This window comes from Ursus maritimus, unplaced genomic scaffold (genome assembly GCF_017311325.1).
Source record: "Ursus maritimus isolate PB19 unplaced genomic scaffold, ASM1731132v1 scaffold_24, whole genome shotgun sequence".
NCBI lineage: Eukaryota > Metazoa > Chordata > Mammalia > Carnivora > Ursidae > Ursus > Ursus maritimus.
Genome location: NW_024424897.1, coordinates 2,643,673 through 2,667,227, shown reverse-complemented (window position 1 = coordinate 2,667,227; position 23,555 = coordinate 2,643,673). Strand labels below are relative to the sequence as shown.

Genomic DNA, 23,555 nt, shown 5'->3' with positions numbered 1-23,555 from the left:
AAGGACAAATCGTGTAGGATTCCATTCCTGTGAGGTCCCTAGAGCAGTCAAATTCCTAGAAACAGAAGGAATGGTGGGTGTCGGGGGCTGGGGAGGGGGAATTGGAAGTCCGTGTTTAATGGGGACAGAGCTTTGGTTTGGGAAGATGAAGACGTTCTGGGGGTGGTGGTGGTGGTGGTGGCTGGATGGCCGTGAATGTGCTCAATGCCACTGAGCTGCACCCCGAAACATGGTTAAAGTGGTTACAGTTACGTTATGTGTAATTCTTAAAGATTTATTTACTTATTTAAGAGAAAGAGCGCGAGCACAAGTGGTAGGGGCCGAGGGAGAGGGAGAACCCCAAGCAGACCACGCACTAAGCACAGAGCCCGATGTGGGGCTCAATCCCACGACCCTGAGATCATGACCTGAGCAGAAACCAAGAGTCAGAGGCAAAACCGACTGAGCCACCCAGGCGCCCCTGTTATGTGTATTTTAGAAGGTGGACGAGGAGGAAGAGGGAGAGGAGGAGGAGGGGGAAGAGGGGGAGGGGGAGGGGAAGGGGAAGAGGAGGAGCAGGAGGGGATGGGATGGGAGGGGAGGAGGGAGGAGAAGGAGGGGAAGAGGGAAACAGGTTACTACTTTCTAACTTCTCCATTTCCCGAACCCTGAAGTGTATTTTCTGGTCTTGCGTGTCTTTCCCTGGCTCGAGTCAGGCATGTCGCCCGCCCGTGCGGAGCAGCTGTGGGACTGGGCGGCCGGGGAGCCCTGCGGAGCCCTGCAGTCGGATGGGCGGGGCTGATAGGAAGCTCTGCTCGCCGGTGCAGTCCACGCAACCGCCTTGCTTCATCCTGAGGACAGTGAAGAGCTCAGGAACATTCCGAAAGTAGGTAGAAGGCTGGCCATCCTGCTTTCGAAGTGACTCTGTGGCTGTCTCCCTGCGTCCCCTCCCTTACCTGGCCCGGGTCCCCCATCTGAGCGGGGGTGGGGGTGGGAGGCCTTGTCCTCTACATTTAGGGAAGACCCTGAGAGAAGACCGCCACTTCAGGACGGCCCATCTGCTGCGCAGGCAGTGGCACCGAGAGAAAGCAGTGGCCCGTCCCTGGCAGGGCCCACAAAGACCCAGAAGCCCCCACGGTCTGTGCGGCATCCCCTCCCCCCTGCCCCCCAGGGCTCTGGGTTTGGGGAAAGCAAATTTTTGTTTTGTTTTATTCTCTCTTCCAATTTGGTAAAGTCAATGTGAAGAAAGCCTGCCTTCGTGGTTCGAGGGAGAACGAAACAAACCGGATCTGATGCTGTGCCATCTGCCCCGTGGCAACGCCGGCCAAGCCCGCCCCACCCTGGGTGCCAGCTGACAGCGAGGTGCGCTGGGAACCCGGCCTCCCTCGGGTTCCTGCTCGCCCAGCCCCGGCAGGTCAAGCCCGCAGCCAGCCCCAGGGCTGCAGCCAACTGTCCCAACCCTGCCGTGGGCGGCCCAGGGACCGCGTCCCCGCAGCCTGGAGCACACGCGATTTCTGGTGCTGCCTGCATCTGCCCACGTGGGTGGAGCGTGAGTGCCACCTGGGAAGGGACCACGGGGCGGGGCTGTCATGGGGTCTGTGTGGAGCCTGGCAAAGCCACTGGGTTCCAGGGTCATCCCGGTGCTCTCAGCTTCCGCCACTCACGGCTGAGGCAGCCAGTGCGGGCGCGGGAACACCGCGCAGTGACAGAGCCGCTGGCTGGCGGGCACTGGCTGTCGACCGCGCGATGCTGGGCATTTCCGCATTCTGCCTTGTTCCCGAGAGACTCACTAGTCCACACACAGGACAACCAGTGATCTCACTCCTCCCAGTGGTCCTTGCCCAGTTGCAGCCAAGAGGACGGGACAAAATCACCAACACGAACAGAGCAGTCTCGGGTCTAAAGGTTTATGCAGGACCCCCTGCTGCATCGTGGGCACGCCTACTTCTCCGCTGTGGAAACTGAGGCCAGGGAGTCCGGGCCACTGCTCCACGCCCCTGCCATTTGCAGCAGGAGAAGCGTACCCTCCATCATGTGCCAGGCATCAGGCGTTTCTCACACAGGCTTTCAAACGGGGGCGGACCGACAAGCAGCCGACCTAAAGTCTGGCACACACAGCAGCGTGCACACGCGTGTGTCTACCGGAACATGGGCGACTGCACCAGGCAGGGATGGGGCGTGCCTACATTCTTCCAGCCAAAGACAAGAGGAGGGGGACTCCCCCTCTGCCAGGTATAGTGTCCGGAGGACCTGGGACCAATCCTGGCTTGGCCCTTTAACCAGCTTGTGCGGTCTTGGGCCTGTTACCCACCTCGGCTGGGCCTCAGTCTCCTCATCTGTGAAGTGTGTTGGGGGGAGCCCACGGGACAGGGCTGGGTGGACGCCGCTCTCCTGTCTGGTCGTCAGGTGCGGCTTGCTGCCCAGCCCACCCTCCGTGGTTATGCGACAGTCAGTCCAGGCAGGACGCCCTCCGCCCTCCACAGGCCCCGCAACCCCATACCATCTCCGTCCAAGTCTGGGCTCCAGAGTGCTTGCCGTGCCCGGTCCCAGCCGCCCCCAGCCCTTGACCCCTGCATGTGTGCCCCTCTCTGAACCTCTCTGTTCTCCCAATCCTCTGGAGCCCAGCCGAACCCTCCGTGAGTGAAGGATCAAGGAGGAAAGGGGACTTCAGGTAGAGACCTGTACCCTGACAGGGAGGGGGCCTCGGCAGGGCTGCGTCTAAAGGAGGAGAGGCCAGGGCCGAGGGGCAGCCCTCCACCTTGGTCTCTGACTCCACTGACAGGGACCTGCCTTCCCCGAGCCCCTTCCCGGCACGTGCGCCTCCCTGGGACATGTCATGGTCCCCAGCAGGGATGGTGTCTGTGCCCAGCAGGGCCCAGCACGGAGGAAGATGTGGGCAGGTGGTAAAGGAGGCCTCACCGTCTGCATCCTTCTCTCCATCTGTAAAATGGAACGACAGAGCAGATGGTGGCTGGACTCTGAGATTCGAGACCCCAGTAAGTTCTCGAGTTCTGGCAGTTTCTAAAATACATACTAAGCTGACGATTCCAAGCAAAACCGAAAGCACGTCCTCTGTAATTGACACCACACACACGTGCACACACACACACACACACGCACACAGCGTTGGATCAATCCAGCCGCCGCGCTGGACTCTGTCTGGTTTCCGCTGACCACGGCAGCTGTGGGGCCCATGCTGGGGTTTGCTGGCAGAGCCCAGCCAGGCGGGGCACAGGGAGGACAGTCAATGTCACTTTCCGAACGGCCAGCCAGGGCACTAAACCTGGGTGACTGCGGCCCCTCATGCAGCCAGTGTGAGCTTGACAAGCTTCCCCGAGACCTTGGTGCCCAGAGCACCCCCGGGACCGGTCCTCCCAGGCTTAGAGTCTCGTTTCTGACTTGACTGCAAATTTTCAGAGTGGAGGCTGGGCAGGGTCTGCTGTTCCAGTCCCTAGGACCTGCTGTGGCTGAGCTCGGGTGTCATCAGTCCACACCCGAGGCCAATCTGGCTCTTCCACCCAGAGGGACACGGGAGCCACGGGCCGAGGAAAGACAGGCTGAGCGGGACATAAATCACAGCTCTGCACGCTGCTTCGAGCCGGGAGGGCAGTGTCTCAGCCTCGAGACTCCCTCTGTCTCTCTGTCCCTGACATCACGTGAGTGTCCAGGGCTAATTATGAAAGGCGTAAATCATGGGGAGGAAGGGAACAGGCACATTATTCAGGTTTATTACCAACACAATTTAGGAAAAGATAACCAGGCCAGGCCTTGCTTCTTTTCCTCCGCCGGCCCAGGGGGAGCGGTGCTGGGCTGGCCGGGGCGCACGGCAGGCGGGAGAGAAGGCACCTATCCTTGGGATGCTGTTTTTGTTTGCCTTTTTTTTTTTTTTTCTGAGTCAAATAGAATGACGCCATCTGATTTCTAAGTAAAATCAAGGAAAATTTCATTTAAACAACCCAGTTGCTTTCTCAAGCTTCTGAGCTTCCCCACATCAGATGCATTCAACCGCCACACAGGTAGACTCAGGATGTCCGCGGGAGGCTGCGCGGGGCCTTCGCCGCTCAACGTCGTTATCCAGTCTTATTCACGATGGGCTGGAGACGCCAATGGCAGCAATCATTTGTTTTTCTCTTTCCCTTAAGGCATTTGCAAATATGCTTGGAGGCTAAGGGACGCTGGGTACATCTAATAAATAAAGCAGAATAATTAATAGCCCAAGGAGTCTGGAGACCACTCCTGGCTGTTCCTGAACCAAGCTTTTGAGGACCAAGTGTTCGGCTTCGTTCCCGGCTGACTTCATCCTGGAAATAGACTTGACGGAGAAAACAAGAGGAAGGAGATCTCTCTGAACTCCAAAAGAATGAAAAGCAGAGTTACACATTTTTTTTCCGCCCAGATTTTACGGGAATTTCGCAAAGGAGAGATGGTGAGAGCGTTCTAGAGTGAAGTGCGCTGGCCAGCTGCACGTCCTCCGCCCACTCACGGTCACACTTGGGAAGTGGTGAACGCCTGAGAAAAAGAAGGAGCGACACGGTTCTGGCAAGAGCCCGACCCCGGCAGAGGCGAGGCCCTGGGGGCCACGCTGGCAAGACCCCTGGGCAGAGGACTCACGCCCACGGTGGGTCCCAGCTCCCAGCCTCAAAGGAGAGGGTGGGCCCCCACGGTGGCAGGCCCAGCCCAGCCCGCCTGCCAGCCTCGTGACTCCTTCAAGACGAAGCTGGGACCCCCAAGCCAAAACCAACAATGTGATGCTGAGGGGGCAGCCAGGAGCACCACCTGTGTGGGGGCGGGAGAAGCACAGGCTCCTCACACAGCAGGTTATTTAGTGCAAAAAAAAAGGTACCACATTGGCCTTGTGTAGTTTTTCTGCAAAAACACCTGGAATTGGGGGGTGTGCCTGGGGGGATCAGTCAGTTACATGTCCCACTCTTGATTTCAGCTTAGGTGATGATCTCACGGTCATGGGATTGAGCCCTGTGCTCAGCTCTGTGCTCAGCACTGAGTCTGCTCATGATTCTCTCTCCCTCTCCATCCTGCTCACTCTCTTTCTCTCAAAGAAAGAACTAAAATCTTTAAAAAAATGCTGGGAATGGGTCATCAGCCCTGGAAAGTTCCCCTCCAATTTCTCGGGCCCCCAATCACACAGGTCTTACATCTTAGCAGCAGCAGGAAGGAAGGGGTCCTGTTGTCGTTTGTACACCTGTTCTAGGAACTTCTCCCACGTGCCAGGAAGCCTGCCCCAGACTCAGACCCAGCAGATGTGGAGACCGGACAAAGTAACAGGCTGACCAAGTAGCAAAGTAACAAGGAGCAGACCCTGGGTGGGGGTCGTCCTTGACCAGGGGCCTTGCCGGGCATGGTGGGCTCCGGTGACCAGAGCCTGGGGCGGACGAGGTCAACAAGTGATTCATTGTGGGTCCACTACCCCAAACATAGGAAACCTTCAGGCGTCCCTGACCCCCTGTGGTCACCTGCTCTCCCCACCCCAGACCCTCCGGCTCCTGGCTGGGGCGTGCGGTTTGTAGGGACCCCTGTGGTGCCCTGACGCACCCCCATGCTCTGCAGAAACAGAACCATCACCACCCAGGCTGGTGGTTTCCCGACGTTTTCGGTGACGTTCCCCTAGGCAATTTAAAAATGGAATGAATACTAATAATAATTTGACTAAATTTAGGTGTTCCCCTTAGGCATCTGATTAAATTTCATGAACTCCTTTCCAGGCTTTCAGCCCAAATTCATCTTCTCTCTGGGCTTCACCGCAGGGACGCCTTGACCATCATTTGGCTCAGTGAGCTCCACCTGGCGGGCTGGAACCCCCCTTCCCAGAGCGGCAAGGCCATGGGAGGGGGAGGTTTATGGGGGACGGGCAGGGGGAGTCTGCAGTGCGGTTTGTCCAGAGAAGGAGCACGTGGTCAGAGAAGTGCCTTAAAGACCAGGAGGCCAATCAACTCGTTCTCCTACACGGACACCGAGGCGCAGGGAGTGACAGGACGCCCAAGAAACACAGCGGGGGGAGGAAGAGCGGAGCTCGAAGCCAGAACATTCTGGATCCTGAGCTCTGGGCTTGGTGCCACTCCAGGCGTCTCCTTCCCACATCCAGGGTTGGTGCGAACCACCTCCGGGAGCCCCTACAGCAGAGACAGTCAGTCCTGGCGGTGGGTCCAAACCACGTGGTCCAGCGCACTCAGAGCGGCGCCCCACCCAAGCCAGCAAGTCATGAGAACAAACAATAAAATCACCTGCCTGTCCTTTGATAGGGCTACTCATGTATAGTCATTTAAAGTCCAGCCACATGGTAGATGCCACAGACCCGAATTTCCCATAGAGCACCTCACCCACGAGTGACGTCAGCACCAGACTTGTCTTCGATTCCTCCTCGTCCTCCCTACAACGCCCCCTACTCGTCTCTCGTTTCTTCGTCCCCTGGGCCTGGTTCCAGGTTGGCCAACAGCATTCTTTGGCACCGAGCCACTGCTTGGCTTGGCTCGGGGTATTTAAGGCAAACCGGGATTGGGACATTGGCCGACAGAGTATTCTTAGAGCAACATGTGTGTTCACGAGCCCGGGGAGCTTGGAAAGGCTGCTTCTGGGGGCGGCGTGGCATCGTCTGTCAGCCGGACCCAGTGCCCCACACCGAAGCCCTCCACAGTGGCTCGCAGGGTGGGAGGCGTGAAGACGCCAGACCGTGACGTGTGCCAGACCCCGGGCGGCCTCCCCCTGCCTCCTGGTCACCACAAAAACAATTCCAAAACGATCCTCGAGGAGGTTTGGGGGGCCTTCCCATGAGGGCTAATAGCATTTTCTCTTTGATGTGCTCTTCCATAAAAACCACAGAGACCCCGGGAGATAACTGGGCCCGTGTCTTTTTCTTCACAGAAGAAGAAACAACGGGATAAACCCACAGAAACATGTTCAAAGGTGTCAGTCATAAAGAAACGCAAATGAACACGGTTTTTAGCACCTGTACCAGCCATGAGTTCTTTCCAAGCGGGTGGAAGCGTTGTTGGGAGGTCTACAATCAAGCAGGGACCTCCTCCCGCCCGAGGCCACGGGAACCGGCAGATCCCTAACCCTCTCCGAGAATTCTTTAATGCGAAAAGGAATGTGCTCGTTACACATTCAGACACTCAGACGCGGGTAAAGCAAAACTGTGAAGTCTGACGTTCCTGCACCAGCCCCAGCCCAGGTTCAGTCCCGCTGCTCCACGGAGGGCTCTGGGGGCACTCTGGTGCGCACACACACGGCGCACAGACACGCCGGATCGCCAACGGCTCCTGCTGTCGGCCCACGTCCCAGCGGGATGTGTTCCGTTACCGTACTCGTGGCCTTTGTCCCGTCAGTATGTGGGGTTGGACACACCTCTTCTTGAGGACTGCTTTAGGCTCCGCACATGGATTTAAACATTCTCCACAGACAAAGACTTGGGATGTCTTCATTTTTTTGGTAAGATACGCAATATCACATCGCACTTCAGTGTGCACGCCCGTGTGCACACGCGTGGGTGCATTCAGCCTTTGTGCATACACGAAAGGGTACACGGAACCTCCGTGTCCATGGGCGTGGCACACACACGTGTCAACTCGTCCCCACCATCGCTCAGACCTTTACAGCAGCAACTGGCAACGGGTCTCAAGAGCTGAAATGCTCCCCTCTTTGATTCTGTTTCTGGGACCCACTGGCGGAATCATCCTGTTTGTGCTTGAGCACCAAGCACGGACACGCTTCTCCCAGGACAGTGGGGAACCAGAGACGCGGGAATGTCTGTGAGAGGCGTGGGGTCGAGTGAGACACACACGTCTACCCAAAAGGGTATGACGCAGGCATTAAAAATTATTGCCGTTAAGCAGACGTGAAGCAGGGAAGAACTTCGGACAGGACACAAATTGGAAATAGCAGGACAGAGCTCCCGCAGTCCTGGGCTCACTGCGGGGGGAAGACGATTCCGGTGTCTCATGATATGGGGCGTGCCCACGTGTGCCCCCCACAGGGGTTTGCTCCCCACACCACACGCGGGCACAGGAACTGCCACAACAGCGTTGCTCCTGGAGAAAAACCCCGAAGACAAACCTGACGGGAATCGACAGGCATGCGGACGGCCAGAAACAGGCAAAGCCTAGACGCCGGCAGTGCCGTCCGTAGAGGTGAACGCAGGCATGACCGAGACACAGAGCTGGGTCACGCAGGACTGCGGAGGACGGCGACTTTTTATATGATGCTGAAAATCAGACACACGACAGGCGATATTGTGGGCCAAGGGGCACCTGTGTAGAGAGCCCCCTGCAGAGGAGCGAGGAGACAACACACACCAGCTCCAGAAGGTGGTTCCTTCCGGATGCCAGGGGCGACACCGGGGGCGACACTGGGTTCCGGTCCATGCGGCTGCGTGAAGGCTGACCGGGGCTCATGCAAGTATGACGCTGCACTTTCACACGTGTCCCAAACACTTTTTGCATGAATCACATGTAACAGAATTTTAAATTATTATTTTTTAAAGCCAAGAAACCAATTTTTGCAAATCGCATGTCTACAGCTCTATAAAGTAACTCAGCCATCAGAAACACACACAAGAAATAGAGGCAAGGGAGGAGGAAACACACCAAAATGTTGCCAAGGGCCGTGCCGGGTGGTGCGTCATAGGCAAGATGTCACCCCCCCTTCTGAAATTACTTTGGCAAGCACGTGTGACTTTTATAATCATGAAAGAAAAATGAAATCCCTCCAAATCATGAAAAACATCAAGGACAAAGAAACCCAAACAAACAAATGAAAAACCAAAGCAAAGCAAACACCTACCCTCTGCAAACAAAAAAATGACCTGAGCCATCAACCTGCAGTTTCAACAGGGAAATAAAACATAAAGGCCAAATGATCAACACCTAAGTCAGTCCTTAGATCTTACAGAAAACAGAGGCAGTCCTGACGCCGCCTCCTCGCCTTTCTGGGGCCCCGGCTCTCCCCTGCCCCCGCCCACTAAGCCATTCTCTGGCTGCAGACACCTGCGCCCATGCTGGCCTCCTGGCCCCGTGGACGAGGTCGGGGGTGTACTGGGGCTGGAGACACTGTCCGTTTCCTGCGGCTGCCGGAACAGACCACCACCAACGGGGTGCCTTTAAACGACGGAAATGTACTTTCACAACCCGGCAGGCTGGCACTCTGAAATTGAGGTGTCCCGAGGCCCGCGCTCCCTCCGAAGGCTCGAGGGGATAATCCCGCCTCGCCTCATCCACGTCGAGGGGCTGCAAGCATCCTCGGTGTCCTTAGCTTGTCGAGGCATCCCGCCGACCCCTGCCTCTCTCGCCACAAGACTCTTCCCTGGGTCTGCCTGTGGCCTCGCCTGTCTCTTACAAGGACACTCACCCTGGGCCCCACCCCCATCCCGTGCCAACTCGCCTTGGTCCTCAGTTACATCTGCTAAGACCCTCCGAGGAAGGTCGCATCTGAGGTTTTGGGTGGACATGAATTTTCGGGAAACGCTATTCAACCCACTACAGGCGCAGCGACCAGTAAACAAAGACACGTTTAAGCCCTGTTCGCGACGGGGAGGCCGGGCTGTGTGCGAGGGGTGGGAGAGCCATGCCGAGGCCAGGCAGGCTGCTCGGGGGACAGCCCCTGCCCGTCCCATCTCGGAGGGGCCTGTGCCTGGGGACATGGCTGGTCCTTCTCCTGGGCTGTGCTCACTTCCCCACTCCGCCCGCCCCGGGAGCGCCAGCCCCAGCCCCGCGGCCCTGGCGCAGAGTGGGCCCCGGGAGATGCCAGCAGGCCGGGACTGCCCTCACCCTGCGGCAGCCGCTCTCCGGTGAGATCTCCTCCATTTGCTTTCAGACACACATTTCCCATCGTAAACTGTGCTAAATGCTGTTTAGTAGCTAATTAACTTTCTGTGTGAAGACCTCTCTAATTGCACACTCCCCCCGCCTCCCGGGTCCTCGGGGGACGGAGATCTGTCCTGGGCATTTGCTCTGCTCACTCTCACCTCCCAGGCACAACTTCCAGCCTGACAACGGACTGCCAATCAAGGCGGCAGAGGTCAAGGGGGACCAAATTAGGAGCCCTCTGTTACTGCCAAACTTGCTTGGCGAAGCTTAATTTAAATAGAAACCAAAAAGGTTATGGAAAATAATTTTTCCCACTGAAACTCTTTGCCAGGCGGCAGACGGGGTGCCGTCCTCTGCTCTCTGGAACGGCTGATTTCTTCCTTGAAATGTTCTGACTGGAGTGTTTTTATTTTGACTGCACTGGCATCTGCCATCCATCAAACGGAGAGATAATCAGAAAATAAGTGTTTGATTAACACTTGAATAAATCATTGCAACGCCAGTTACCGCTCGGCCCCCCATGCGTGGGAGGCGGGCGGAGCAAAGGTGTATGTTTGGTTCCCCTGCATCCGCCCACTTTGGGTCAAAAGCCGTCGCCAGGTTTATTCCCTGGCCTCAGACCTGCTCTTTCTAGGACACGCTGGGCACAGGCTCCCCATTCCCCGTCTACGCTCAGTTCCTCAATGCAAGGAGACCTCTGGTCACCCTCCAGAAGAGAAGTCCAACCCACGAGGATGCTTTCATGGGCACCAATGTGGTTTCACATCAGAGCTTAAGAGCAGACGTCTTGGTCTTGCATCCTCCCCATCACCCTGGTGGTGACGTAGCCCCCGGCACAGCTTTGGAGAGCCCCTGCCTGCACAGCCTCCTGGTGACGTCGCCCTACCCCAAGACCTCTACTGGCAAAGACAGAACAGAAGGGGACAGACGTTTGCCCTGACCAAGGGGTTTTCCATCTCAGAAGGCAGAGCTTGGAAGGATAAACGGCCAGGGGTGTCACCCCAGGGGCCCGAGACACCCCATTCCTTGCCTCTTATTGAAGGGCAGGGCCACCCCCGCAACAGGATGGATTTAATCTTGGAAACCAAAACCCCAGCTGGGGTTTCCATTCACACTAGCAAAGGTGCAGCAAACATGACTCTGCAGGGTGGGTGTGGTTGAGCCCTGCGTCCTGTGTCTTCCGTGGGACGTGTCACCCCTGTTGGGTCAATGGGAAGCCTTGGTTGAGTGAGAAGCCTGCAGCCAGATCTTCCCTGGGCAGGCGGGCAGCGGTGGGGGCTGGGGTGCCAAGGCTGCCCTTGTCATGACCTCTGGGACGATCAGGATTTGTGGTCACCTGCACCCTATGGTCCTCTTGCTGTGTTTCCCCAGCTCCCTTCCCTCAGAGGCCTTGGAACAAAGCCCCCGTGGTATGTTTTGTTTCCGCAGAGGGTCCTGGATGTGAGGTGGGGCCCAGACATCTCCACCGCAGACAACAGAAGGGCAGGGCCAGGACCTGCCATGGAATGTGGCCAGTGTCATTGCCCAAGGCAGAACTGGGCCTCCAGCCAGGAGCATCTTTCCAGGTCATGACCCCAGCCCCGGCCGACACAGTGAATTGCTCCAGATTATCCGTGTGGGTGCCGGTGAGGACAAGCACTTCTTCAAGGAGGTTATTTCTGAAACAGAATAGACAGGTGCGGGAATGTGCCCGGCACTGTCCCTCCGCCCCCTGGAGGGCGTCCCTGGGAAGTATGCTTCCCTTCCAGCTTTGGGGCCATGGCCCCAGCCCTCTGGGAGCCCTCTGAGGTCCCGGATGCTATGCCAGTATGAGATCTGAAGGGGAATATCTGAACTTGGAAAAAGCAATTCTGAAAGTGATTTAAAAAAAAAAAAACAGAAAAAACTAAACTGGAGAGAATGAGAGGCTATTGAATATTTTCTTCAGACTCAGACAAAAGATGTTCAAGCTTCTCTCCCTGAAACTTTGTGTTTGCACGTATGTGAGTGAGAGCTGATGTATGTCATGTGTGTGCACGCGGGCATGTGTACATATACACGCCATGTCATGTGTGTGCACACGTGCACATGTGTACGTGTGCCTATGAACACGTGCATGTGTGCACACATGTGCACGTATGCCTGTCGTGTGCACGTGCACGTGTATGCCCGTGTGGTGTGCGTGTGTGTGCGTGCACGTGTGCGTGCGTGTGTGTCTGTCGTGTGCATGTGCACGCCCGTGTGGTGTGCGTGTGTGTGCGTGCACGTGCGTGTGTGTCTGTCGTGTGCACGTGCACACATGTGTAGTGTGCATGTGTGTGCGTGTGCGGTGCATGCGTACATGTGCATAGCTGTGGGTTTTAAGCCAGGATCCCCTGTTCCCGTCCAGGCACAGGCCGACCTTCAGGAACAAAAGGACCAGAACTTGCTCTTGGGGATCCCACCCCAGGTGCAAAGATTAGGAAAGAGGCGAAGGTATCACGCCCACCCAGAAATCACCATGTTTATTTACTTTGAACGTTTTCCCTGACATCTGCCAGAGAGATGCTGGCCTGGCCACCAGTCCTGGGCTCCTCGGCAAGTGGGCATTTGCCCCGTCTTGCACATTCTTTCCAAAGTCGCAAAACAAAGCAACACTCCCCGAAGAAGTCACACCAGCTGATGGGCCTCTCTCCCGGGCTCCAGCAATGGTTGTGGCCAATTTGCCCAAATTGGGTATAGTCTCCCCTTGTCAACTGTGGAGAGCTATGCATTAAATCCAAACCCACAGTCAGCTCCAACAGGCATGTTCCCGAGGGGCATCGTGGGCACAACCAGGATGGGGCTCCTGGCCACGGATCTGCCCGATCGTCAAATGGCGGTGAAAGGTCAGACATGGCTCAGCTGACCCCGCTCCACCAGCCGGGGCTTCTGGTCAATCTAAATTCCTATGACACCAGCTACTCAACAAACCAATTCCAACACAGAGGGAACAAAACCCAAATCATTAACTTTGGGGGTGAAGAGCATTTTTCTGGAAGGTTCTATGCACGGGGTATTAGTCTTTTAATCAGTAATGTGCTACAAAGCAGAACTCAGTGACCCCCTGCTTGTTTTGTGGGTTAAAGCCCAAAAAAATCAAGGCCGAATTCTGCTCAGTACAGTAGAGCCTGTCCCGGTCATGACTCCCTGGTTCCAGCCAGGCCGGTGCCACCGCAGCCCGACCCACAGCTGCCCTCTCATGCCAGGCCCTTTCTGGGGACCCAGACCCCTTCAGTCCTGCCAGGGAGAAGCCTTTCAATCAGTAAAGGAGGAAAAGATTTCCTCAAAGGATGTTTCTTAAATTGGAAAAAAAATGCAGAGGGGTCAGTGGGACATTTTTCTACCGTCTATTATATAAACTCGAACTTGGTGTGAAAGGGCAAGACACAGTGACCTGGCAATCTCACCCACAGACGGGATTCCAGGGGGGCCCTGAATGCACCCCAGACGCGGGGGGCCACTTAAGACCCTGACAAGTAGCACCATTTTCCCCTGATGGAAAAGCCAGGAACGAACCCTGCCCATTAAATAACCGGCGTGGGGTCCCCCGAGCTGAGTCCCTGCCAGGGGCACACCACAGCTCACGGGCTATCACCCAGCAGGCAGTTAAAATGCCCCAAGTCTCCTTAACTGGTTACCTACTGGTCTAGGGAGCAAGTGGGGTGGGACTCTGCCAGCTCCGTCACCTCCAAGAGTGTGGCCTTGAGCAAGCCACCTTTCTGCTCTGAGCCTCAGTGACAGAGAGGCCCCCAGTCAAGCACAGAGCTAGATTATCTCAAGGGTGAAAAGACATGGGCTCTTTTGCCCGCCATGAAGTCCTAATAAGTGCCCACATCTTTGCCCTCCCCAGAACCCTCCATGGCTAAGGGCCTTCGCCGAGTTCGGAACTGTTTTGAAGGCCCCGTGATCCCTGTGTGGGCACGTCGGAACAGGCTCTGTCTACAGGATGACCCTGTACGGCAGGGCTGATAGGTGCCGGGCCACCGAGGGTTCGGGCTCCCAGCCAGGCCACCCCATGAGCAATAACCCCAGGCGTGGGCCCCAGGGACGGCCTGAGGTCCCCACTAGGGGCGCCTGAGAGGTCAGGGACGCTGGCCTTTTCAGGCCATGTTATGGTTGGACTTGAACACCTGCCAGACCCAGACGTCACGCCATGTACTGGCTGTTTCTGGACCCAGACTTTGGAAACACCCACCATGGGCCAGCGCACCTGGAGCCCAGCAAGAAGGCAGGTGTGCCCTGCAGGCAGGTGGGCGCCATCCCACAGGGCGGCCCCCAGCAGCCAGAGGAGACCCTGGGGGTGGGGGGAGCCCAGGCCGCCGTCAGCCCTCTGGCTGGGGCACATGATAGCTGAGCCGGACTCTCCTTCCAGGCCGAGCCGCACCAGAGCCCACAGCCAGCAGCCCGGACCTCCCGATGCCTGAAGCCCAAGCACACAGTCCACATGAGCTCACTGTATCTCATCGCCAACACTGGTTCTCAAAAGGCTGGAAGGATGGGCACCCAGGTGGCTTCTCGCAGTCCCAGTGACCCTGCTGACCTCAACTTCTTCCTTCTCTCTCGCTTCTTCTATTGTGGCAAAATATAACATGGAATTTACCATTTTCACCATTTTTAAGTGCACAGTCAGCAGCACTAAGCACATTCACCTCGTCGTGCGACCATCGCCGCCAGAATGTTGTCGTCGTCCCAAACTGAAACTCTGCCCCCATTAAGCACTCACTTCCCCTTCCCCTCCCCCAGCCCCTGGCAACCTCGGTTCAACGCTCTGTCTCTATGAATGATGGCTCCAGGGTGTACGTGGAACCCCCCCCCCGTGTTTGTCTTATTGTGAGTGTGACTTCACTGAGCACTGTGTCCCCCAGGTCCATCCATGTGGCAGGTGGCCGAATGTCCTTCTTTCTTAAGGTTGAATAATGTTCCATATGGTTGGACCACATTTAGTTCATCCATCCGTCCATGGATGGACACGTGGGTGGCTCCCCCCTTTCCGCGATCGTGAGTAATGCTGCTGTGAACATGAGTGCGCACATACCCATTTGAGTCCCAACTTTCAACACTTTGGGGTGCCCCCTCTCTATTCTCTACTCTTTATTCATGCCCTGAAGTCAGTGTGTCCGCACAGAGTGTCCACGTGTGTCCAGCGTGTCTGGCGGCAGTGGGAAGGACAAGAACCAGATCCCTGTGTCTGCATCCAGCTGACCGCTCCCGGCTCTACCAGCAGCCAGGTGCCTCTGCTCTCGTGCCAGGGCCAAGGCCGTCCAGAACCTGTCTGGTCTCTGGGGAGGTTGTGGCTGGCAATGATGTGGGGTGGGGGGAGGTCATGTGGCAACTCTCTACCCGAACCACCCAGAGAGGAGGGGCAAGGTCAGTGAGGAGCAAGGAGAGGCTGCAAACAGAGGCCACGGGGAGGGAGCATCCGGTGGTGCCACAGCGGAGGGCGCCTGGCCTGGGTCTGAGCTTGCGTCCCCTCCCCGAGGGCACACAGCCAGCCCTGTAACTGGCCGCGCTTGCCTGCAGGCACTGGCGGGTTCCCATCTTAGCAAACCAGCCGAGAAGGAGGAAGTAGAGAGGAAGGGCCGCAACAAAGGGGAGGGGAGGTCCCCCCATGAGGGGGTCGCTCCGCTCGGCCGGAGGCTGCAGGGCGGGGTGCCGGGGAGGGACCGGGAAGCCAGGCGGGCGCTGCGGGCAGGGGACACCCCCGGCTGATTTGGAGGAAGCCTGCCATCTGCTGGGCGCGCGAAGTGCCACCTCCAGGGAAATGGAGTTTCAGGGGGCGGTGTCGGCCGGCCTTGTCCTTCCTGGGGGAGGCCGCACGGCCCTGAGGCCCGGGCAGACCTGATCCTGCTGTGGGCCGGGGACCGCGGGCAAGCCGGGGACCGCGGGTGGGCTGCTCCGCGAAGATCTGGGCCGGTGGCCCGGGGCACTCACGCGCACTCCTGTCCCCCGCCCCGCCGGGCTGCCCGGGAAGCAGCTCCTCGCACGTCTGCCCCGGGCCGACAAAGACGGCTCTCTGCAGGCTCCCCTGGCCCTGCGGGGCGCACAATGCGCCCTTTCACCCCAGGTGGCTCTGGCGGAGCGTGGCGACCTCCCTGGGGTGCCTGGCTGGCTCCTGGCCCTACACTTCACTGCTCGCGGTTTGGAAGCTCAAGGAACTGTCACTTGCAACTACCGTCAGGGAAGCTTCTCAGACGTGACATCCACATTTGTCATGTTGCCCCTACCCATGGGGGACAGCCTAGGAGCCTCTGTCTGTCCACACTCTCCCAAAACGGGGGGCCCATGACCCCAATTAAACGGTGGCCACCGGATCACCAGAATGGGGAGCACGGAGAGCGTGCAGTGAGCCTGCTGTCACTCGACACCCTTCCAGGCAGCCCGGCAGCCTGCCAGGCTCGGAGAGAGACCGTAGCTACCAAAAATAATCCTTCCAGTGTTTAAATATTTACAGAAGCAAGACAGACCCTGGTGCCTCTACCATCTAGAGAGTCCGGCCCTAACCGCCAGCCCTGGGGCTCCTGGGAGAGGCCACACTGCCCACCCGCCCCCTCTGCCGGGTCCAGGGTCTTACTTACCCCCCACCTCCCTGACGTTTATGGGCCTCCTTCCAGTGACCCACAAGACAGCCACCCTCCGCCTTCCAGAACATTCCCACTTCCAGCTTCTGACTCCCATGTTCCACGACCCTGGCAGGCACCTCCTTCCTACAGCCCTTTCAGGCTCCAAAGCCTCTCAGGACAGGTCCCCCCTTCTTGAAAGGGTTTGCACCCCATTTTGGAGATCATCAAACAAACCCTAAGAGCAGAGGGGAGGGGTGTGCCGTCTACCCTGGGCCGGTCTCCATGCCCCCCTTTCTCCCGGGGACCTAAGGCTGAGATGGGGGTGAGGCCCCTGCCATGGTTCTCAGGAGCCCTTAGGGGCCGCACCCCATGCTGGCCTCATGGACGCATCGGTCAGTGTGCCCACCGCATGGAGGAGAAAGGGGGGCAGTGAGGGTCGGGACTTGCCAGGGCACGTGGCCGGGCAGCGCTGGGATGGGACCCGCGGCTCGGTTCCAGCGCAGCCACACGCGGGGACCATCTGTGTCACCGCCTGCCAAGAAGGAAGCCAGGGACTCGTTCCAGGCTCACACCGGGGTCCAGGCCTCTGCTCTCAATGGGCAGGATCATCAGGGAAACCATACTTCAGGTTCCCCGAAGCAAGGAAGCATGTTCTGGATAGAGGTGGGGGGGGCTACCGGGAGCCCGTCGTCCCCTGTGCATCACGGGTGTTTGAGGAACGCGGGTTGAAGAGAACAGAAAACCCAAGTGAAAACGTCCTTTCTGATTACCCTGCTGGGAATGAATGCTAAGGCAAACAGAGTGGGTACGAGGACATTTCAATCAAAAGATAAAGGTCAGGGGCGCCTGGGTGGCTCAGTCCGTGAAGCATCCCACTCTTGATTTCAGATCGGGTCGTGATCTCAGGGTTGTGAGATCGAGCCCCGTGTCGGGCTCCATGCTCACTGGGGAGCCTGCGTGGGATTCCTCCTCAGCCCCTCCCCCTGCTCTCTCTCTTTCTTGCTTTAAAATAAATCAATAAACCTTTAAAAAAAGAGACCAAGTTCATTCGCCACTGCTTCTTGCTTTCAGGGAGAATTTCATCGGTATTGGGTTACATTGCAACAGCCAGACATGGGTCCCCAAAGACAGAGCGTGAGCTCCCCGTCTCACCTGGGAGGCGCTGCCACGTCACTGCCTCTGTGACCTCACGTTTAGGTCTCTCAGAAGCTGCTGCAGGCCTTGCGCCCTGTGGAGCCCCTGCTGGGGCTGCTGATGCAACACCCAGGGACCCCCAGGGACCCAGGCTTCCTGCTCCTGAAGGCGGCTCCGTGCAGTCGGAGCAGAAGAGCTCCCTGGAGAGCATCCCTCCAGCCCCCGTGCAACAAATCATCCACGGTTGCGTCAAGGACCCCCAGAGGGGCTGTCATGGTTTGTGAGCAGAGCAGGGAAGGACAACAGGCCTCCTGCAGCAGGGGCACCAAGTCCCCAGGGAGTGCTCCCTCTCCTGGAGGCTGAGCTTCCTTCTTGGTTCTGGAGGGCTTGATGCGCTTCTTTCCTCCGCTGTCCCGACAGCTTTAACAGAAAGAGGCCGGCTTTCCGCGGGGCTGATGGTCCTTTGCAGGGCAGTCAGCAACAGCATGATTTCAAGGGGACCCACCAGGTGCAATCACTTCCTTGGGTGACACCCTTGGCTGGGGACCTCCAGAGTCCCTGCTGGGGGGGGGGGTCAGGTCTGCAGGACCTCCCTAGCAGGGGCAACAGCTGCCCAGCCTTTATGGACAAAGAGAGAGGGACGTCCAGGGAAAAGGGCTGCCAGAAAAATCTAAACAAAAAGAGCAGGACGCCAACCTGAGCCGGCCAACGCAGTGGCCCCTAGCCACACGTGGCATCAAGCACGTGAAGGATGGCGGGTTAACACTGAGACGCGTTCTACGGGTAAAGTACACGTGGGGTTCCCAAGACGCAGTCCGGAGACAGACTGTAAACTCTTCTTACCAATAACGGGACATTGATTACATGTTGCCATGGTAATATTTGGGGCATGCTGAATAACTGTTAAAATTAATTTTACATGTCTCTTTTTCACTTTTTAAAAAGGGTAGCTGTTAGACCCACACAAATGTGCCCAACCGATTTTTGGCAAAGACGCAAAAGCAATTCGATGGCGGGATGGTCTTCTCGGTGGTGCCGAGCTGGCGTATGGGAGCCGAGGGGTGTCTCAGCTGGGCTGGTGGTGACACAAAGCTATGCCACTGCTCAGAGCTCTGCACGCACGGGGCCACCGATGGGCGCTGGGAGAACCGGAGAGACCTGCGGCACCGGAGTACCCGCCTCGACTGGCTGGCTTGGAAGGTGTACTGTGGTTTCAGGCGGATGTTGCCATTGGGGGAGGCTGGCTAAGGGGTTCATGAGATCTCCCTGTTCATGGTTTTCTGCAGCTTCCCGTGACTCTATAGTTATTTCAAAATCAAGTGTTCAAAAACGAGACTATTAGAAAATTTTAAGCCATGTATGGGGGCTCAACATTACATTTTTACTGGTCAGGGCTGGTTGAGACCAGAATCAGCACATTATGGCCCCCGCGGTCTGTCCCTGCGCGGCCCAAGAGCTGAGAACTTGTTTTTAAAAGCAGATTTAATTTTCTAGGGCAGTTTTGGGTTTACAGAAAAACGGAGTAGAAGATTCCTAGACATCCCCCCAACACACACACGCACATGATTTCCCTGTTATTAACATCTTGCATTAGCACGGTACGCTTATTATAATTGATGAACCAACGGCAATTCATTACCATTAATAACCAAAGGTCCACAGTTCGCACGGGTTCATCTTGGGCTTGTACGCTCTGTGGGTTTGGTGGACGTACGATGCCACACGCCTGCCATTACGATGATATCCAGAGTAGCCTCACTGCCCTGAGAGTCCTCTGTGCCCTGTCTACAGCCTCCCGCTCCGCAGGGAGCCCCGGCCCCCCATCCTCCCACTGTGCCAGACTCTGCCTTCCCCAAAATGTCGTGCGGCTGGAGTCCCACGGCCCACAGCCTTCAGACGGACTCCTCTCACTTAGCGATGCGCATTCCCCGTCGTGCCAGGTCTTCTTAGGACTTGACCGCTCACTGTTTGTTTCCAGCAATGACAGAGTCCCCTGGTCTGGAGGGACCACAGTTTACTTGTCCGCTCCCCTGCCGGAGGACATCTTGTTTGCTCCCAAGTGGTGGCAGTTACGACAGCGTTGCCATAAGCATCTATGGGCAGGTTTTTGTGCAAAGATCGGTTTTGAACATTTTTCAGCATTGAAACAAATCAAAAGGAACAGAGTATTTCATGACACATGAACACTCTATGAATTTCAAATTTCAGGGTCCATAAATAAAGTTTTATTGGAACCCGGCCACACCCAACCGCGTGCAAATACAGCTAGAGGCTGCTTTCTCTCCAAAGCCGGTCTCTCTCAGCCAGGAACTCGTGCGCTGTGACCCCAGGCAAGCGACACGAGCTGTCAGCGCCTCTGCTCTCTCTCAACTGGGTAAGAGCGGCACCGGCCCTGGGCCTTGTTTCAAGGATTCAGTGCGCCAGCCCTCACTAAGCCTATGCTGGGTTGAATCCTGTCCCCTAAACTCGTGTCCACCCGGAGTCTCCCAACACGACCTTCTTTGGAAACGGGGTCTTTACAGAGGTAGTCGGTCAAGCGTCTCACGATGAGGGGGCCCTAGAGTTAGAGTCGGCCCGACACACAGCGAGCAGAGTCCTAACAAGAAGAGGCGTCCGGACACCCGGAGGAGAAGGCCACGTGAGGACAGAGGCAGGGATGGAGGGACGCGGCCATAAGAAACGCCTGGAGCCCCCCAAAGTGGGCAGAGGGAGAAGGGATCCTCCCCAGACACCTCGATCTCAGGCCTCCAGCCTCCAGACCGAGAGAATCCGTTTCTGCTGTTCTCAGCGGCTGGTTTGTGCTCCTTCCTCCCGGCAGCGCCAGGACGCCAACACAAAGCACTTCCCATCGGGCGGGCCGCTGTCAGGTGCCCGGCAGGCGTCCCTGTCCTGCTGGCCGTGCTGGTAACGTCTACTGCTGACCCATGGGGGGCTGAGTTCTCCCCACCTGCTGTCCTTTACCTCCTTACTTTATCCCCACAATGGCCCCATTTCACAGATGAGGAAACCAAGGCACGGGGAGGGGAGATAAAACATGTTGTCACACCCTAGGGGTCGTCGTGGCGCTGAGGGTCACAGCTGTGTCTGACCACAGAGCTCGCCATGACTCTGAGCCCTGCAGGACCCATGGGGCCTCGCCCGACCAAGCCCTCCTGTCCCTTCCCTGCCCAGATGGTTCCCCTGAGTTGGACATCGAAGGACGGGGCAGTGTCGAGGCCCAGCCTGGGCTCCCGGGCAGCCTCTCTGAGCTCCCGGAGCCACTGGCAGCACCACCTGCTAAGGGGCTCCCACGACGGAGGGAGACGGTGAAGGGCACGTCCTTGGCCCTGGACACCCGCCAGGCTTCCTAGCACCCGGAGGCCGCGGGCCAGCCACAGACCTCAGACCTGCCGGCTGCCCTTCCCGAAGCAGCTTCCTTCAGACCCGGGGGTCGGCCACCCCGGGCGAGGGGAGCAGCTGGTGACTGCCACCTTGACTGGAGGGGGGGCCCGCGGAGGGGAGGGAGGGGAGCCGGCGCGCAGCCTGCCGAGTGCTACAGAAACATAAGACAAGATTAGTCCTAACGAAGCACAGAACAGATTGCTGGGTGTCGGGAGATGGGATGTTTTAAAGAAATAAATCTCAGCTCCCGGCTACAGAAGCACAAACAAACCCAAACAACAGATCTTTGGAAGCTGCCAGCTTCCCGGCTGCCAGGCTGCTGCTGAGGGCCCAGGAGGGGCGAGGGCGGGTGTTCTGGAGCATCCTCGGGGCATCGGGGCACCCGGGCAGGCCCACAGCAGGGCGCAGAGGCAGCTTCCCGAAACCTCAAGGGAGGGGACACTCCCCTACCTCTCCGCCACCCCATCTCCCGCCAGTTCCTGGCTGCCCCACCTCCTGGCTCTCCGGGACCCGCAGCTGGTCTGGCAGACGGGCATCCTCTCTCCTGGGTAGTGGAGGCCACCCCCCAGGGCTCCCCCACCCCCATCTGGTCCTGCTGCTGCTGCAGGGGCCTCCTGGGACATTCTCCAGTGCAAACACGCTGTCACCGCGCCTGGAGGCTCCCCCGTCCCTCCAACCCCCTGGTCTGCTTGGGTCACCTCCTTCTTGCCCCCTCCCCTGCACGGGCACCCTGCTGGCTGGAGGAGGCCGTGCGGAGAAAGAACGGCCAGGCTATCTGTGAAAACCGCCAGCAGCGACTGAGAACTGTGGTCTCACACCACCTGCCGCCCTCGACTGGCTTAGGGGGACCCTGGATGGCAACCCCAGATCCCTCTTGACAGCTCCCTGGCAGCGACACCTCCGGGCATTTAGACCTGGGCCACCGAGCCCGCAGCTTCCAGATCCTTCTGAGAGGCTGGAGTTCTCGCTTCATTTCTGTCCCCTGGCACGCAGGCCAGTTACACCGACGGGGACGATAGATATCAATAATTCAGCCTTTACGGTTGATAGCCTGGTGTCATGCAGCCTTTTCCTCCTAAAGGCAAAAAGCACTTAAGATACCATTTATTTCCGCCTCGTGTCCGGCGGGGGGGCCTGGAGCCGGGCAGGGATGCCCCTCCTCTCCAGCTTCTGCCTGTGGCTTCAAGGCCACCCGAACCCTCCGGCACCCCTGGGAAACCCGCCACGGGGGAGGGGCACCTGGCCACTGGCTCTGTGACCCTTTTCCTTCAACAGAATCCGGAGGGCTCCCTGTGCCACCTTCATCCTCCCCACGGGGACTGTCTCGTGGGGACCAGCACTGCCCGACATGGAACCTTCCGGCCTCGTGGGGCTATCGAAATTTAAATTCGCTGTGGACCAACAAAATTAAAAACCCAGCTGCTCAGTCGCAACAGGTCCATTTCCAGGGCTTGACAGCCACACGCCTGGACAGCGTCCACTGCTGCAGAAAGTCCTGAAGGACTGTGCTGCTAAGACAGACCCGTAAGGCTTGTGAGAGAACAACAGTGCGAGGCCGTGGATTTCAAGCGCAGCTCGGACAAGGTGCCCAGGGAGCAGGGGCTCTGCAGAGCTGCAGTGCTGCCTGGAAGAGGGTCTTCCCCGCCCGCGGGCTGGTGGGCTCGCCTGGGCTTCCTCGGCACAGGGAACATTCCAGCTGCAGGCAGCAAGGCTGGGGAACGGTGGAACAGTGGGCCGGCTCGGGAGGGCTGGCAGTGCACGTGGGGGAAGCGCGAGAGCAAAGGCTGGAGGCAGGTGGGCATCCGAGCAGGACCCTGAGGGCAGGTGGGCCCAGCGGTCACCAGCCCGCATCCCCCTGGGGCCTGTGCCCTGCTCGCTAGACCCGTGTCTGAGCGGGCTGGGCCACGGCACCCAGGAAGCCACCGTGAGAGGCCACCAGCGAGTTCTGTAACTCCGCACGCCACCCTTCACTTGGGACGCCACCCTGAGAGCAGGCGCCAGGAACGACAAGAGGACCCAGGGAGACGGGAAACAACAGCCTCTCCCCGGGGCAGGGGCACAGCTCTGGGGACTAGCTGGCAGATCACCGGCGTCAGGGTTGCCGGCCGGACCTCAGTGACCGGCGAGCGCGAGGGAGCATTTTCACAGACAAGTGTGCAGGCCGGGCCGGGTAAGCCGGTCTGAGTTGGGCAGCACTTTAACTGGCTATCTTGTTTTAAAACTCAGTTTTTATCATAAAATGAATACAACCACAGAATAACATTTTTGAAAATCGAGAAAAGGAAAACATTACTCAAAATCACACTATCCTAACGTTTTGGCACGGGGTCCTCTCAACCTGTGCTGTGAGGTGGCTGCACACGCCATTTAAATTTAGATTCCCAGGGCGCCCGGGTGGCTCAGTCGTTAAGCATCTGCCTTCGGCTCAGGGCGTGATCTCAGGGTCCTGGGATCGAGCCCCACGTCAGGCTCCTCCGCTGGGAGCCTGCTTCTTCCTCTCCCACTCCCCCTGCTTGTGTTCCCTCTCTCGCTGGCTGTCTCTCTCTCTCTGTCAAATAAATAAATAAAATCTTTAAAAATAAATAAATAAATTTAGATCCCTCCACGTTACCTAAAATTAAAATGCAGTGCCGACGTCACACTGGCCACATTTCCAGAGATCCCCAGCTGCACGTGGGAGGCCAGT

The 23,555-nt window shown here is 57.8% G+C and overlaps 1 protein-coding gene across 1 annotated transcript in view; it reads right to left on the bottom strand.

The window, feature by feature from the left end:
- Positions 1 to 3,689: 3,689 nt before the first annotated feature.
- LOC103665800 (TBC1 domain family member 16-like) overlaps positions 3,690 to 23,555 on the bottom strand; it is a 40,402-nt gene continuing 20,536 nt past the window's right edge. Inside the window, exon 4 of the mRNA XM_040640081.1 lies at positions 3,690 to 4,488. Coding sequence (XP_040496015.1) covers positions 4,353 to 4,488 — 136 coding nt within the window. The 3' untranslated portion in view covers positions 3,690 to 4,352. The remainder of the gene's footprint in view (positions 4,489 to 23,555) is intronic.